The sequence below is a fragment of the Phyllostomus discolor genome, chromosome 1 (genome assembly GCF_004126475.2).
Source record: "Phyllostomus discolor isolate MPI-MPIP mPhyDis1 chromosome 1, mPhyDis1.pri.v3, whole genome shotgun sequence".
NCBI lineage: Eukaryota > Metazoa > Chordata > Mammalia > Chiroptera > Phyllostomidae > Phyllostomus > Phyllostomus discolor.
In genome coordinates this window covers 132,437,365-132,455,192 of record NC_040903.2, presented here as the reverse complement: position 1 = coordinate 132,455,192, position 17,828 = coordinate 132,437,365, and the positions used below count along the sequence as shown (strand labels likewise).

The following is a 17,828-nucleotide window of genomic DNA, read 5'->3' as shown; positions in this document are numbered from 1 at the left end:
TCCATATCCTTTAACTGTCCTTTATAATAAACAGGTAAATATAAGTAAATGTTCTATGAGCCAATGGAATGAATGGTCAAACCCAAGGAGGGGATTTTGGGAACCCCTGATTTATAGCTGGTTAGTTAGAAGTACGGGTGGCCCCGAGAGAGGAGCAGTTTTGTAGGTCTGAGCACTTAACTATCTGTGCTAACTCCAGGTAGTGTTGGAACTGCCTGGTGTGAAAAATCCACACATTTGGTATCAGAAGTGTTGTGAGTAAGATAAAGTTCTTCCTATTAGCTTACATGAATTTTGGGAAAATAAAATTTTTTCAATTATATGAACTGTATTTTCTCATTCAGATAGTTTTACTAGTCTTATGAGAATGTTAATATTTAATTTATTGGATTTAGATTATCTTCTTAATGCCTGAATCCCGATATAACGTGGTAGTCTCAAAAAACAATCTGTTCACTGGTCAAAGAACTGATTGGTTGATAAAATTTAGTGAGGAACAGAACAGAGACAAATGCTTAATCAGAAGATAAATAAGACTAATGTGAAAAAAAATTTCTCTATTTTGTTCTTACCTTTTGTCCCACGAATTCATTCCCAATATACTAAGAAGCAATCTGCAATAATAAAATGCTGACTGAGGCTTTTGAGGTGCTGGTTCATCTTGCTCCATAGCTTTCATGTTTAAGTCATTAAAGTGTTTCTCAACAAATTCTTTTTCCTCTGTATATTGCTTAAGGATAGCATTGATAACATCATTTTCCTGCTTTTCAGAAATGCACACAGGTTGTGGAGCAGGAATATTAAGTGAGATTCCAGTTCTCTGTAAGCATTCAGGACTAGTTACACCTAAATACTGCAAAAGCTCATCAAGAACATCTTCTTCATCTCTGATTGTATCCCAAGTTGGTACAGTTTCTCTAAATCTTCTTTTAGACTGGCAGGAAACCCCATCTTTTACTATGGTATCTTCTAAGCATTCATTAGATGAAGGAGGCTCTTCTGGCTTCTCTTGGTGAGACAATGAAAGTATGAGAGAAGTAGGTTCTGACAAGCCACTTACAGGAGGTGGTCCATACAGGATGGCAGAATCCCATGAATATTTTCCAGAGAGATCACGTACTATGATTCTGACATTTGAATTGGCTGATGCAAGACCAGCAGATAAACCTCCTCCAGGTATACTCTCTTCTGATCTGATCTGGATACAGGACACTAAGGTTGTGTTGTTCAACACAAAGAACTGGATATTTGGACTCTCAAAGAGTTCAGGAGACAGTTCCGCACTTTCACTGTAATGATTGTCATGATTTTCACACACCTGACTTGTTAACATAGCAGGACCACCACTCATGGGGTAATGGCCCAAATGATTTACCAGATGAGTGATAACAGTGCGGGCAGCTATAGATATTAATCCTTGTTGCATTTGAGTTTTCACTAGAAATAAAAAAATAAGTGAGTGGGAATACTATTGCTTCCTAGAATGTCATAAAACAATGAAACATTAGACAACAAACAGTGACTTTATCACATTATCAAAATCACATTAAAATATTTCAGTAATTATTAATGTTTCTAATTCAGACAGTACAGGGCTGATAGCAAAAAAAAGACTATTCTTTAATGAGTTTTCCTGTCAATTTTATAAGGAACCCCTTTTTAAAATTTTTGCTTATGGATTCTTAATTTAAACTTAAGCCTTTAAATCTACATCATACCTTAAAAGGATGATCAAAAGCATTAGAAATCACTAAGCACAAAGATTAGAAAGCCAATGAAATCCAACTGATAAGTTTATCTCATGAGCAGATTCAGAAACAGTTTGCAGCATGTCTTAAATGTCAATTATGGCTTTTATCGATGATGTAAAAGTTTCAGAGAAAAGTACGATCTTTTATTAAACTTCAGGAGTTAGGATCAATTTAAATAGTGAATCAGTGTAGCCAGTATATGACAAGTAAGCTTTATTTTAAAGAAAAAAAAATATTTTATGAGCCTGCATATGTATTTTTTTCCTAAGGTATTCTTCAGAGGTGTTGTGTTGTAATTTGAGCAATTAGTTGCATATAAGAAGCACTTTTCCCCCCTTCCTTAAGCATATTAGGGAAAGCAAATAGATGAGCATATCCATATGAATAACTAAAAAAAAAATAGGAAACAGTAAAAAGAAAAAAGTAAAAAATCAGCAATATGAGGCGTGACAAGCAAGGTGCCTAACATCAGGACCTAAAGGAGAAGAAAAAGGGAGGGGATAGGAGGAGGAAGAGAGTGTAGAAGGAGGAAGGACAAAGCGGAGACAGACAGTAACTTGTCAAAGCCCAATAGCCCAAGAGTGCCAGTGTCATTCTAAGGAGTGTTGATGTGAAAAATAGTTCTGGAGTAAGTGGTGTCAAGAAGTGGGGACAATTCAGTGCTGTTTATCTGGGTACTTTTCATCTAGGAGATGGAAGAAGAGTAGCCACTGGTAAAGAAGTAGTAATTATTCATGTAAGAAGAGGATTTTAGTGGTGTGTGTGCACACTTGTGTGTATATTTATGGTGTTCTGGTCTCAGTTATAGCCATGCTTACAGAATGATTGTGACTCTGTGCTGTTCTACCACAGTTACAGAGTGACCCGAGTATTATTTATATTTTGTAAGTTAATCATTTGGGAATAATGTGGACTCACTGCCAGAAATAAATATAGGATGATCAAAGTATTATCTATATTCAATAAATTCCTTAATTTTAATTGTACTCTGTGATGAATTTTGGTAACTATATAGAACTGTGTTAAACACCAACATAATCAATATAAAGTGAAATTCCTACATCAAAACAGGATAAATTTTACTTTATATATGTCATATGTCAAGAAATCTAATTTTGGACTTCTGGCCAAGATGGAGGCATAGGTAGACACACTGTGCCTCCTCGCACAGCCAAGATAGGGACAACAACAATTTAGAAACAGAGTAACAACCAAAACTGACAGAAAATTGAACTGTATGGAAGTTGGACAACCAAGAACTTAAAATAGACCCATTTATCCAGACTAGTAGGAGGTGCAGAGTCGAGGAGACGGCATGGGTCAGGGCACGGAGAGCAGAGAGTGTTGGGACCGAGTGCGTAAGGCATCTGGGGCACACAAGACCGCAGTGGGTGGACCCTAAGTGCACAAGCAGCAGCTGGCAGACCCCGGCCAAGGAGTGGGAAACGGCAGACCCAGTGAGGTGGGGATTGTGAAGCAAGGCACTGTGTGAAACCCAGGATCCCAGTGCTAGGAAATACAGCCTCGGGACACTGATTGAAAACACCTGCGGGGGTTGAGGCGCAGAGAGAGACTCCCAGCCTCACTGAAACGGTCCTTGGAAAGTCCCACAGTGTACACAAGCCCACCCACAAGGGAACTGGCACCAGAGGGGCCCAGTTTGTTTGGGGGAAGCAGCGGAAGGGACTGAGGTCCAGCAGAGAGTGGAGTGAGTGCCACTGTTCCCTCTCAGACCCCGCCCCCAAGTACAACGTCACAACCCAGCAACTGGGGTACCCCACCCAGGTGAATACCTAAGGCTCCGCCCCTCATACGTAACAGGGCATGACCAGACCAAAGCAGGCAAGGGAAAGATGGCTCAAACAGAATTGAAAGCCCCACATCCAGTACTTTTAAGCGACCAAGAGATAGCCAACCTATCAGGTGCACAGTTCAAAGCACTGGTAATCAAGATACTCACAGAATTAGTTGATTTTGGTTGCAAATTAGATGAACAAATGCAGGCTACGATAAGAGAAATGAAGAAAAATGTGCAGGAAACCAGTAGTGATGGGAAGGAAACTGGGACTCAAAACAACAGAATGGATCAGAAGGAAGAAATAACCAAACAGAAAAGAATGAAGAAATAAGAATTCAAAAAAAATGAGAAGCTTAGGAACCTCCAGGACATCTTTAAACATTCCAACATCTGAATTATAGGGGTACCAGAAGGAGAAGAGGAAGAGCAACAAGTGGAAAGCTTATTTGAAAAAATAACAAAGGAAAACTTCCCCAATCTGGCAAAGGAAATAGAATTCCAGGAAGTCCAGGAAGCCCAGAGAGTCCCAAAGAAGTTGGAGCCAAGGAGGAACACACAAGGCACATCAGAATTACATTAGCCAAGGTAAAAATGAAGGAGAGAACCCTAGAAGCAGCAAGAGATAAGGAGACAGTTAACTACAAAGGAGTTCCCATCAGACTGTCAGCTGATTTCTCAAAAGAGACCTTGCAGGCAAGAAGGGGCTGGAAAGAAGTATTCCAAGTCATGAAAGGCAAGGACCTATATCCCAGATTGCCCTATCCAGCAAAGCTTTCATTTAGAATGGAAGGACAGATAAAGTGCTTCCCAGACAAGGTCAAGTTAAAGGAGTTCATCATCACCAAGCCCTTATTATATGAAATGTTAAAGGCAATCACCTAAGAAAAAGAAGGTCAAAACTATGAACAATAAAATGACAACAGATCCACAACTATCAAAAACTGAACCTAAAAGGAAAAAAAGCAAAAACAAACTAAGCAAACAACTAGAACAGGAACAGAATCATAGAAATGGAGATCACATGGAGGATTATCAGCAGGGAGGAAGAGGGGAAGAATGGAAAAAAGGTACAGGGAATAAGAAAAGTAATTTGTATGTACAATATAGACAGAGGGAGGCTAAGAATAGTATAGGAAATGGAGAAGCCAAAGAACTTATATGTACGACCCATGGACATGCACTAAGGGTGGGGGGAATGTTGGTGGAAGGGGGATGAAGGGTGGAGGCAAATAAACAGGAGAAGAAAATAGGACAAGTATAACAGCATAATCAATAAATTATACTTAAAAAATAAAATAAATTATTTTTCTGTATACAGTAATGTCAAAAATATACTACTTGGCATGAATTACTAAATAAATGGCCATAATAAATTGAAAATACTCATTTAAATAAGATTATAACTTGTCTTAAATGGTAATAAAACATAAAGATTTAAAAATTTTTTGATGCAGGAAAATACTTTTGTTATTTTCTTTTCCCTTTTCTTCCTTTTGAGTGATATGCTTTAAAAGGTGACTCCTTTATTAAGTAGTGAATCTTTTTTGCAGACACTGCTGAAGAAGCAAAAGAGTGTAATTTAATAGAAATAGATCATAGAAAAGAGAAGAATTCCTGACTGTCTCTGGTTTGCTTTGTGATCATGAAAAAAAAAAAATCACACAAAACTACTTAAGACCCATTTTTTTCTAGAAATGACACAGACTTTTTGTAAAGATAAATTGAAAACTCATATACAAAGTTAGCTATAACAGAAACAATATAAATCATTCAATTTTTGAGAGCATTATAAGTAACACAGATTTTATGAGTTCCTTTTTCGAACTTGCTTATAATAAACTGTAGGAATGAGCCAGTTCTTTTCTACAACATAAACCCCTAAGTCAAGGTACCAGTCCATTCTATAGATGCTCTTCTCAAAGGAAGCAATAGTGAGAATGCAGTTTAAATGAACTTGTTCACAAAGCTGTCATAATTACTAACATTGTGAATACTTGAAAAATAAATTTATATTTTTAGCTGTAGATAAAAATATTTTCTCCTAAGTTTTGTCTCTAAATTTAGTATATATAAAATATAACAACATAAAAATCTCTCAACTTTTAATTTGGAGGTTAGATTTCTTTAGATTTATTTTTTAGTTATACACTGTAGGACATACTTATCACCTTTCTACATATCTACTTAGATATAAAAAAATAAAATGCTCTAATTTAAAAATTAATAATGAAATTCTAAAATAACTAGCCTTGTGAGAATATGCAAAATGAAGATATCGAAGTGTCTAAGGCTTTGTGTAACTAGCATTCATTTTAAAAAAGCCTATTCAGGGTTGTCTTTTCAGATTGTCAGATTAAACAAACCCTACAGCATTTGCAGCAAACCCATAATTATAGATTATTATGGCATACAAAAGCAACAAGACATAAAAAGCTGCTGTAATTCACAGCACTGTAATAGAACATGCAGAGGAAGTTAATTTTGGCAAATGCTTTAAATATTAGCTTTGCATAATATATATAGGAGAAACTATAATTAGGACAGAATGAATTCTTTGGAGCCTCCTTTCACTCTGACCCTGAAAATGATGACTTTTTGCTAATAAGACTACTGCCATTTGACAAAAAGCCAACTTCACTACCTTGCTTTATTCTTCAGTAAATTTAATAATTACAGCTACTCTTGCCAATAGTTCTCAAATCAGACTCGCTCAATCCAATACTGAGCTTATTAGGGACACTCTATGTTTAGAAATCTTTGGCCAAAAAAGTACTTGAAGATGATGAAGCATGCCTTAGACAAGGGCACAATGATTAGCCATTTTTGCCACATTAAAAAAACCCCACAGCATGTAATCACTACAGACCACAGAATCACCTGCTGTCAGTTCACAGCTGTTCATAAAAGGTTCTGCATTTATTTGGTCCTTAATACCTTTAATTAAGAAAGTCCAAAGGGAATAACTGAATACATTTATAGAATAGTAGTCCACAGAGTATTCGATATCAGTGTAAAGCTCATCTATTTAAATCTTTACCTTTGTGTCCTTTAAAGTGACTGTTAATAATAGTACAGTAAATTTGGTATGAAATACCTTAAAATTGCCCTTAACATAAGTAAACAACTTATTTCACTGTTTAAGAAATACACTATACTGCCCAAAATCAATCTTTTATCATTTTATACCTCTGAAAATATAAAAAGTGTGCCCATCTATAGATGAGTGGATAAAAAATGTGGGACATGCGCACGCGCGCGCACACACACACACACACACACACACAGGAATATTACTTGGCCATAAAAAGAATGGAGAATGACATCTTACCATTTCTGACACCATGGATGGAGCTAGAAAGTATTATGCTAAGTGAAATAAGTTAGAAAAACACAAATATCATATGACTTCACTTATATGTGGAATCTAAAGAACAAAATAAACAAATAAAATATAAAAGACTTGTAGATACAGAAAACATACTTATGGTTGCCAGAGTAGAGGGAGGTTAGGGGGCTGTGTGAAAAAGGTGAAAGGATAAAGAAGTCCAAATTGGTAGTTAAGAGCCATAGGGATATAAAGTATAACATAGGAAATACAGTCAATAATATTGTAATAAGTAAGGATGGTGCCACGTGGGTACTTGAAATATTGGGGGAGGGGTCACTCTGTACACTATGACTGTCTAACTACTATGCTGTACATCTGAAGCCAACAGAAAATAATATTGAATGTCAGTTTAAATTGAAAAATCAAACATTTTAAAAGCAGAAAGCAATAAATATTTACATGTCTCTTTGTTTTTATATAAAATAAATACTTTCACTATGCCAAATCTAAAGAAATAATAAATTGTGATACCAATTATTGTCTAAATTATTTTGCTATAATGTACTATCCAGTATCTGAGATACTTCACTTGTATATCTGTGTTCTAGATAAACTAGTAGCAACTTGTGGCCAACCCAAAACCCTAACCCTATTTCCTTGATGTGTAACTTTATATCTCCACTTGCATTCCATCATCAATCCATTATCGTGATCATATCCTAGATGTTCTAATCATTTATAACTATTTTGCCTTTAAAATTCAAATTCTTCCTTAACAGCTTATACTTTGACCACAACCTCCTAGTCCAGTGACTTCCCAATTTTTCTTTTGTAGAGCTCTTGGAGATGGACAGAAGAGAAGTCAGTAGGATACCAGCCTCTGTGCTGCTTCAACTCTACTTTTAAAAGTTTTACAAACTGGGCTTCCTTGTGAAATTTATTTGCAGGGGTTTCACTCCACTGCCCTAACATACTGATCCTCCTAGTGGTCTTCAACCTTGGATTCATATTAATCGCCTGCAAAGCTTTTAAAAATCCCAGCAATCCCAGATCAACACATCAAAATCTCTATTGAAGGGACCAGAACACCAATATTCTAATGGGCAGCCAAGGCTGAGAATCACTGTTGTAAGTTATTATCAGCTGCATCTACCATCTGACTCACTGGATCACTCCATTTTCTTCCAATTTATTAGCCATTTCCTAGCATCAGGTCAGTCAAGCCTAGATTTGACGGTTAAATCATACACCGATATTCTGAAAGCCATAGTCTCTATTTTGGCCATAGCTACCTTACTGAGGACTGATTGGTGCAAACAAAACTTCATAGTTTTCATTTTCTTTTGGGCCCTCAGTAACTTCTCTCAGTCCCCTTAAATTTATCTTCTTTTTCTCTCTGGTTTCAGAAGAAGGGCTAATATTAGCACCATACTCTCCAGCTCACCTCTCAGGAACTCACTGTACTAACGATGATCCCCTTCCCACCTTCTGATTAATTTAAACTCTCTTCATCCTTAAAAATTCCTTAACCCCGAATCATCCTTTAGCTTTCCTGTTTTCTTTTTTAATAATCAACCTTCTTTAAAGAGTAGTTTCAACAGATGGCTCTACTTCCTTAACTCCTTTATTGCCCCTCAGTCCACATCCACAGCCATCAGCTTCTGCCTTATACTTATTTTGCAGTGTACAGTGCACACTTTTTTTTTGCCCAAATTTTTGAGGAAGAAATAAGGTCACGCATTATACATGGGTATAATGATAACATACCATGGGTGTCATAATCCCATGTATGATGTGCACAGAAACATGGGTGCACATTGTACACAGCAAAATATAGTACTTGTCAGTGTTTTTATACTTGACCTCTCTATCATTTCATACTGTAAGCCAATTTTTAAAAAGGATTTTATTTAATTTATTTTTAGAGAAAGCAGAAGGGAGGGAGAAAGAAAGGGAGAGAAACATCAATGTGTTGTTGCCTCTCGAGCACCGCCTACATAAGACCTGGCCCACAACCCAGGCATGGGCCCTTGAATGGGAATTGAACTGCTTATCCTTTGGCTTGAAGGCCAGTGCTCAATCAACTAGGCAACACCAGCCAGGGTCTGTTAGCCAATTTTTAAAGAATCTTTCTCCTCTCTTCGTTTCTTAAAAATGACTCTCCTTTTTCCTTCCTTTCCAACTTTTTCTCCTCAACACACACACACACACACACACACACACACGAATACATATTCCCAACAGAGACCTCTTTGTTAAGAACTAGATATCCAAACGTGTCCACTAGATATCTTCATGTAAATATCCAACAGACACCCCAAACTCAAACATTTCTAGCACGGCCCTCCTCATTTCCTCTCCCAAACCTCTGAACTTTCTCATATTCTTGGTCTACTTTGGGGAAAATTTAACTAATTTAAGCCTTTAACAACTCTTGCTTGGACTATTGCAATAGCCTCATGATTAGTCGCTCTGCTTCTGAGTTAAATTTCCTAAAGTTAATCTAACATACTAGAAGTCAAGCAAACTTCTTTGTAAGGAGCCAGACAGTAAATATTTTTGGCTTTATAGCCCACAAAATCTCTGTTGCAACTACTCAACACTACTCTTTTTGCACAAAAGCAGCCATAATGATACATAAATGAACAGCATGGAGATGTCCTAATAAAACTTTATTTACAAAGCCCTGGCTGGGTAGTTCAGATGGTTAGATCATCATCTCAACACACCAAGGTTGCAGGTGGAATCCCCCATCAGGGAACATACAAGAATCAATCAAAGAATGCATAAATATGTGGAAAAACAAACCGATGTTTCTCTATCTCTCTCCCCCTTCCTCTCTCTATAAAAATTAAATACAAAATTTTTTTAAAAACTTTATTTATAGAAGTAAGTGGCAGGTGTGGGCTATAATTTACCAACTCCTATAAATACTATTGTCAAAGTGCTCTTAATACTAATTTTATCATGTATACCGCCTCCTTACAATACTTCAATAAGCTGGGTTCCTCTGAGTGACCTCCGTATTGTGAATGTACTTTTATTTTTATACTCATAAGGTTATTTGTTTACATCTTTCCCTTATATCAGACAATAAACTCTGAATGTAGAAGCAATGTGGCTTTAAGAAAATGTTATTGAGTTCATTATAGACCAAGAACCATGTAAAGGGTATTATATATATTATCTTATTATACTCAAAATGACTCTATGAAGGAACAAATATTATCCCACTTTACAAATAAGGATACAGACAGTCACTCAGATATTAAATGAGTCCAAATTCAATACCATGTCTGTCAGGCTCCAAAGCTAAATCTCATTCAATTATACAAATCTTATGATGTAGAAGGTAAAATATCAAAAGGAATTTATCAGAACAACTTAGCTAGAAGTATAAAGGGAATGCCATCACATATAACCTTAGCAACTGTATATGTTAAGTAATTAAACTGAAAATGAAATTTGCAGTAATATACATCATGAAGTAAACAAGTACAAAGTAAAATATATCCTTGTCCATTATTTCTACCCAAACCCTTAAATCACGCCTTGAGAGAACCCAAAGAATATTGTCCTTACAGAAACTCATTTTACCTTCCGTTACTGGCTGGAGTTTAGAAGACCGTTCTGAATCAGGAGAGTGTAGAGGTTCAGGCTCTTTCAGACTTTCCAAATGCATAAAAGGATCATAGTCCACAGATGCCAAATCTGAGAGACTTATTGGAAAATACCTTGGATTGCTAAAACACTGAGCTCCATAAACACATCCATGTAATACCTGAAAATACAGGGGGAAACATATAAAAGTTTTCCTTTTTAGTAAAAATAAAGAAATGAAAGCAAAAGCAGAAAAAAGTCCACTGGTAATACAAGAGCTTGGCAAAATTTTAAACAGTTTAAAATTTAGGTCTTCAAACAAGGTAAAATTTAATATCTCTTAGCAAGAATTAGTAAAACTTAACTAATATTCTTATATTCAACAAAGATTTGACTCCTTTAAAAATGTGGCAATAAAATAACAGTGTATTATAGGAACCACTTTTTAATTATCTTTAGGTACTATAAGGTAAATCTATGTTCTTAGAAAATACCTAGGTCTAAATGAAAATACTAAGAAATGTTATTTCTTTAGGTTGTATAAAAACTTGGTTACCAAATAAGTAATAAAAGAAAAGAAGTTTACCTTGTAAATGCAGCTGAGGACAGACTTTTCTGTTTTGTCATTTTCTGTTCCTGCAGCCTGGACTGGCTGGAGCAGTGTCTTTAGAGGTAAGGCCATGATCCAGTCCAGAAGGCACAGAAGTAAAGACACGACCAACTGTAACAACAACAAAAAAGATCATTATTATTGTAAGTTCATGAAGTAAGAGCTAAATACTTAACAGAAGTTCAACAACTTATTTTTTGTTTTCCAAATTTATTTCAGGAACTATCAATCCTAAATTCCCACATTCATATTTACAAGACCTAACTTTTAAGGTCTTTTATATGAACATTATTGTGGGTTTCTCATAATGAAACCTTAATAAAAATGGGAATGTTAATTTTTTAATAAAAAAAAAAACAGCTTAAAAAGCAACAGACATCAATTAGCTACACTCTTCTAATTTAACAACACCCCACTGAGTATCCTGCCAGAAAGACTAGACTATCTTAACCTCTTTCTGAAACTGTTACTAATTTTTTAAAATAAATCTTTCCACTGGATACTTTTAAACTAACGAACATTATAACCAAAACGTGTAGTAAAATAATAGTACCTATGCGGTCCGTTTTATTCAATTAGAAAAAAAATCACAATTAGTGCTATAAAAGTGTCAATCAAGTAGCAGGAAGAGATCTTTTGATGCTTAGACTGAAAGTCCAATTCTCCAACTCAAAGAGTAATGCTGGTCTATGTCTCCCAACATATCCTCCAAAAGAAGAATAAAAAACAAAAAGAACCAATAAAACATCACAAAACCCACATTCTCAGTTTGACCAGAAAACACAACATCCAAACTTCAAATTATGTGTAAGTAGAAAATATATGACAAATCCCCAGTAAGCTTTTTCCCATTTGCCCATTGCAAGCTTTCATGAGGAGCAAGGGCAGTTTGGGAAAAACTGCAAGAGAAAAGGAAACTAGGCCCAAACCTAAAAAAGAGACAGAAAGAAAAAGTCCACTTTAAGTGAGAGAACTCTGGTACTGACCATAACCTTTTAATATCAAGCATCAGAGGAAAGCTGAAGAAGCTACAAGAACTATAGTGCCCAATTATAATTCCTGATGCATTTAACATTCACATAGAAAACAGAATTGCACTGTTCAACCTGAGAACCAGAAGAACTGTGTACAGTAAACAGAAATATTATTAGGGAAGAATGTGGAAAGACAATGCCAGAAGTAAAGAGGAAATAAAAATCATGATAGATGACAGAAGAAACACTAAAAATTGTTAGAAATAGGTTAAGATGCAAAAGTAAAAGGTGACAAGAGCGGGGTTAGAGTCCTGGATGCAATTTTTCATTGACTGTCATATAGAGAAAAAGAGAAATATTACAATAGTCAGTGTAGGAGACAAAAGAGGACAACAACAACAAAAAAGGGAAAATAAGAGATCCCTACTACAAGAATCAAGAAATAAAAGAGAAATTCAAACCCAGACTAGGAATGCTGAATAACCAACAAAAGAAGCATATTATTTGACCAGGAGAAAACAAAAGGAAGGTGGAAATAGTATAATGAAAATCTATACAGAAAAGGGATAATAGACACCTTTGAAGAAGATTCCTCTGAGGAAGAACCTGTAATTCTAAAAGCGAAATAAAAACTGCCCTGAAGGTATTGGGAAGAAATAAATCACCCAAGGTAGATGGGACACTGATAGAGTTATTTCGAGGCACAGAGACAACGCATAGAGACTAACAAGAATATGTCAACAAATATGGAAAACAAAACAGTGGCCTACAGACTGAAAACATTCACTATATATCCCAAACTTAAAGAAAGGAGAGTACTAAGGTTAGTCTATGTTTTACAGACTACAGTAAGCCTTTGATTATGTTGATCAAGCTATGGGTTGCTCTGAGAAAAACAGGCATGCCTCAGCATTTGACTATTACTATGATTATTCCTATGACTGAGCCTGTGTGTGTATGGGAAACCATGGAGAGACAGAGTGGCTTGCTATAGGCAAAGGTGTCCAACAAGGATGCATTTTATCTGTTTAATCTATATGCAGAACATATTATATTAAAAAACTGGGGTAAGCTCAGAGGAAGGAGTGAAAATCGGTGCAAAAAAGTCAGTAACTTAAGATATGCAGATAACACCATCTTACTGGCAGAAAGTAGCAAAGATTTGAAACGACTTCTGATTAAAGTAAAAGAAGAAAGCACTAAAGCAGTACAGCATTTTAATATTAAGTTGACGAAAATCACGGCCATAAATGAAATATACAGCTTTTAAATAGATAGTGAAAACATTAAAGATTCTGCTTACCTTGGTTCAGTCATCAATTCAAATAAAGACTGCAGCCAAGAAATCAAGAAAAATCTGAGACTTGGAAGAGCAGCAATGGAAGAATTAGAGATCACTAAGAGCAAAAATGTGTCACCAGAGACCAAAGCTAAGATCATTTTATACCTTCCCACACCCGATTACTTCATACAGATATGAGAGTTGGACAATGAAGAAAGCAGATGGGGGAAAAAATAGATTCATTTGAAATATGGTGTTGGAGGAGAGCTGTACAGATACCTGGGACTGCAATAAAGATAAATCAGTGGGTCTGACATCAAATTTTCCTGAAACATCACTGGAGACAAAAATGAGAAAATGAAGCTGTTTTCTCATTCAATACTGGCACATCACAAGAAGGCAGGAGGAAAGGAGGAAGGCCAAATACGAGACTGACTGACTTTATTAAAGAAGTCATAGGAATGAGTCTACAGGAGCTGGGCAGGGCAGATGAGGACAGGGCACTGTAGACATCACTTATTAAAAGGGTTCAAGGAGTCAGAGCCGACTCAACAAGCACATGACATATACACAAGCGTGAGACTGCTGAAAGAGTTAACAGAAGAGAGAGCCCTTGAAGTAGAAATCTTGTAAACTACTCCAAGCAACCAAACTTGTCTACAGATATGCAGAAGTATTCATCTGTATAAAACTACTACAAAAAGAAATCATTAGAATCTAAGCAATTCAGCTGATGAACCCTTCTCCCAATAATCCAGTTCAAAGCAAAAGAAAACTATCACAAGTTTCTAATCTAAATATTTTCAAATAGGCATTAAGATATGGGAGAAAAAAGAAAACCCAATTTTCAATCAGAAATTTAAAAACTAAAAAGAAACAAACCAAGAAGGGAAGAATTGACTCAAGTCAAGAAAAGAACTAAAAGAAAAAAAATAAAATCATATTAGAAATGAAGGCTGAATTATAAAATGCCTAAGGAAGAATAAATCTGAAAAATAAAAAACAAAATTTAGTAAGAGGCACTGAAGAACAGTGGAAAACAACTGAGAGCATAAAAATGAGATAAGGAAAAAAGTAAAAAGTGTCAGAGAAAAATGAATGAAATGGAAGAAAGGAAAAGAACATCCAACTCACATAGAAGAAGTCCCTGAAATCGCCATGCTGAAAAGGCCCACCAAGATGTCAGGGTAAAGTGACCTCCAATAATGAACTCTTAACACACATCCTGTTAAAACTTCAAAAGACTTCAACACACACACACACACCCTACCTGTAAGGCCACCAGGAAAAAAGATAAAATAATTTACAAAGGCTAGAGAATAAAACTGGCATCAGACTACTCAAAAACAATACACAAAGCAAGACAACATTACAACAAAAACAAAACCTCATGGAAATAAGTGTGAACCAAGGACCCATATTTAACCAAGCTGTTTTTCAAGTATCGGTAGGGGTCACAGAAAAAGTTTTAAATATGCAAGAGCTTGGGGATTTCTGTATTCATGAGCCCATCTTGAAGAAGAAAGATGAATTTCATCCAACCAAGAAGCTGACTGAGGAACTTCAGCAAAAAGAATAATGGTGAGTATCTGATATATTTAATTACAGATCAAAGAGCAGAAATGAGTGTGGACAATGTTATATGACACATCCTTATATAACACGTGCTATATAATACATGTTATATAACACTATGTTATATGACACTGCGTGTTATGTGAAGAAATAAAGTAAAAATGGAGGTGAAGAGAAAGAGAAAAGTACAATAAACTCATTTATTAACATACAGACAGACAGGAGATAAAGAGTACCATTAAATACTCATAAACCAGACAGTAAGAAAGCAAGGGAATAAAGGTTTTAAAATAGGTATACATATAAAGGTCACCACAAGAAGAAAGTATAAGATTTTCTGAATACCAAAAGGAACTTACTTAAAAAAATAACAAGGGAAATACATCATGTAGAGAAAAAAGCACAGAAAATATATTATGCATAATAATCATAAAATCACAGAAGTGAGACCAAACATGTAAGTCTCATCGGAAATAGGTTTAACTTGCCTAATGAAAGAAAAAGATTTTTAGTCTGGCTCACATAGTAAGACCCAAGTATATGTTGTATTCAAAGAAATATAGTTCAGAAAGGCAAAGGTATACCAGACAAATTAGAATTGAAACCGAAAAGCATTAATTCAAAACGATGATAAAAGATTTATGAATATCTATGTATCAAATAACACAGTGATTACTTTTATAATGCAAAAGCTGCAATAGATGCAAGAAAATATAAAAACACTAACAATGGGAGACTCCTAACACACCACTTTCAGTATAAGACTGCTTAAGTGGACAACATATAATCCCCATGAACAAAAGTTGAGGTCCTCAATAATGTTTTATAATATGAAGGGTCTTGTCACCAGAAGAGCCTGAAAACTGCTAGTATAGAAACTCAAACAATAGACCCAAGTAGTTATGGAACTAACTACTAAGTCATATTCACTAAAAGGCAAAGATGAACTTTTTATTACATGGAACCAAGAAATCTGGTGATCCATTGGGGAAAAAACAACAAAAATTAAGTCCCTATCTCAGAACATAACAGATAAACTCCAAATGAACAAAGGATAAAGATGCAAAAATTGAAGCCACATAAATACTGCAAGAAAAAAAGGGTGAATTTTTCTTTATCCAGGGTTTAGTGAAAGGTTTCCTACCTATGACTCAAAATCCAGGCACAATGAAAGAAAGATTGATAAATTGACTGCATAAAAAATGTTTTCCATAATCCCACACATGAAACAACAATAAAAAACCCACCATAAACAAAATCAAAGACAGGTGAAAAAAAAAAGAGAAAATATTTGCAATATATAATATATCATAGTTAACAGCTAATATCCCAAATATATAAAAATTCCAGGGAAAAACCTGTCAGAAAATGTAAAACGATATGAATAAGCAATTCACAAAAATAAAATATATAAAACATTAATCCACATTAAGTATCAGAAGAAATTCAGCCTAATTAATACAAAAAGAAAGGTAAATAACAACTACACTGGGATATCATTGTTTCCCTATCAAATTGGCAACAATTTTTAAAAATGACACATACTGAATTTAGGCTCTGAGGAAATAGACACTCTCACAGTTTGCTTGTAGAAATGACAATATTTCACTAAATTACATATCTGTTTTCTTTTTGACCCAGCAGTTCCACTTCCAGAAATATAACCCAAAGACCCAATCCAATAATGTAAAACTGGATATACAGGCACAAAGCTCATCACTGCAGCATTGTCTGCAACTGCAAAATTCTGGAAACAATCTACATGTTTACATTAGGAGAGTGAGTTGGATAAACTATGTTACATTCACACAATAAAGTACTAACACTACACAGCTGTAAAAAACGAAACAAAACATGGAAGATCTTTATGAATTGATCATGAATTCCCAGGATATATTGTAAAGTGAAAAGAATATTGTATAACAAACAAGAATAAAAACAAAAATACAGATGTATCTGCTAATTTATGAAAAAATAAAGGATGAATATACCATAGACTAAAAAAATAAATAAAAGCAACATGGATGAGGAGGGAAACCCTAAAATAAAATACAAACAGAAGAAAAAAATGACCCGAACCATATTTCCAATGAATTATAAAACCACACTGAGGTGAGGAAGAGGGAGGGGGAAGTGACCCAAAGAACTTTTAAACACAGCTTTTGAATTACTACATTCAGGGTAAACTATACAAAGGTATAGGTTAATTCTAAAACTGCTTTAATTTTTCTAGAACTGCACAAATAAATATATTGTGGGTAAAGGGAACAGTTTCTCACTGTTGGAGCAGGGAGTTACAAACATGAAAAGGGGCAATAACAGGATGAACTTTGCGATATTGAAATAGGGTTGACTGTGTCAGGATAAACTCATGGTATGTTTTAATACATATAAGATAGATAAAAATATATATACTCATAAAATATTAATTATATAGTATGTATATATTAGTTACATACACATAAAATGTAATACATTATTAATATATTTTATGTGTATATACACATAATCTGCTGTTAACTCTACTTGCTGAGAGAGCCTAAAACAATGACAACTCAACGCCATTGTACACACCTAGCTCCCAGATTTTGATTTCAAAATAATTATACATGGACAGAATGTCCTCCAATGTTCCTTATAACCCTGAGATTCAAAGACTTTATCAAATGACCATGATTAACTTAAAAAACCTGGATGAAAATATAATTTGTTACACTTAAATAATAGGTATGTCACATTATAGTCAATTTTAAATACAAAATGAATTAACAGTCATTAAAATATACATATTTTACTGCAAAACCACACTAAATAGCAAACAAAATTTAAATTACCCTCTTGTCCATTTCATAAGATGAAGCTTCCGTACTTGGCAAAAGATGAGTAATAGTGGCTATCAGGATCTACAGT

General features: G+C 35.0%; 1 protein-coding gene across 1 annotated transcript in view; it reads right to left on the bottom strand.

The window, feature by feature from the left end:
• The window catches only part of RALGAPA1 (Ral GTPase activating protein catalytic subunit alpha 1), a 276,187-nt gene that overhangs the window by 111,583 nt on the left and 146,776 nt on the right, over nt 1-17,828 (bottom strand). Inside the window, exons 31-34 of the mRNA XM_028505505.2 lie at nt 17,753-17,821; nt 11,064-11,198; nt 10,475-10,658; nt 573-1,437 (exon numbers count right to left, since the gene is read on the bottom strand). Of these exons, the coding sequence (XP_028361306.1) occupies nt 573-1,437; nt 10,475-10,658; nt 11,064-11,198; nt 17,753-17,821 (1,253 nt within the window). The remainder of the gene's footprint in view (nt 1-572; nt 1,438-10,474; nt 10,659-11,063; nt 11,199-17,752; nt 17,822-17,828) is intronic.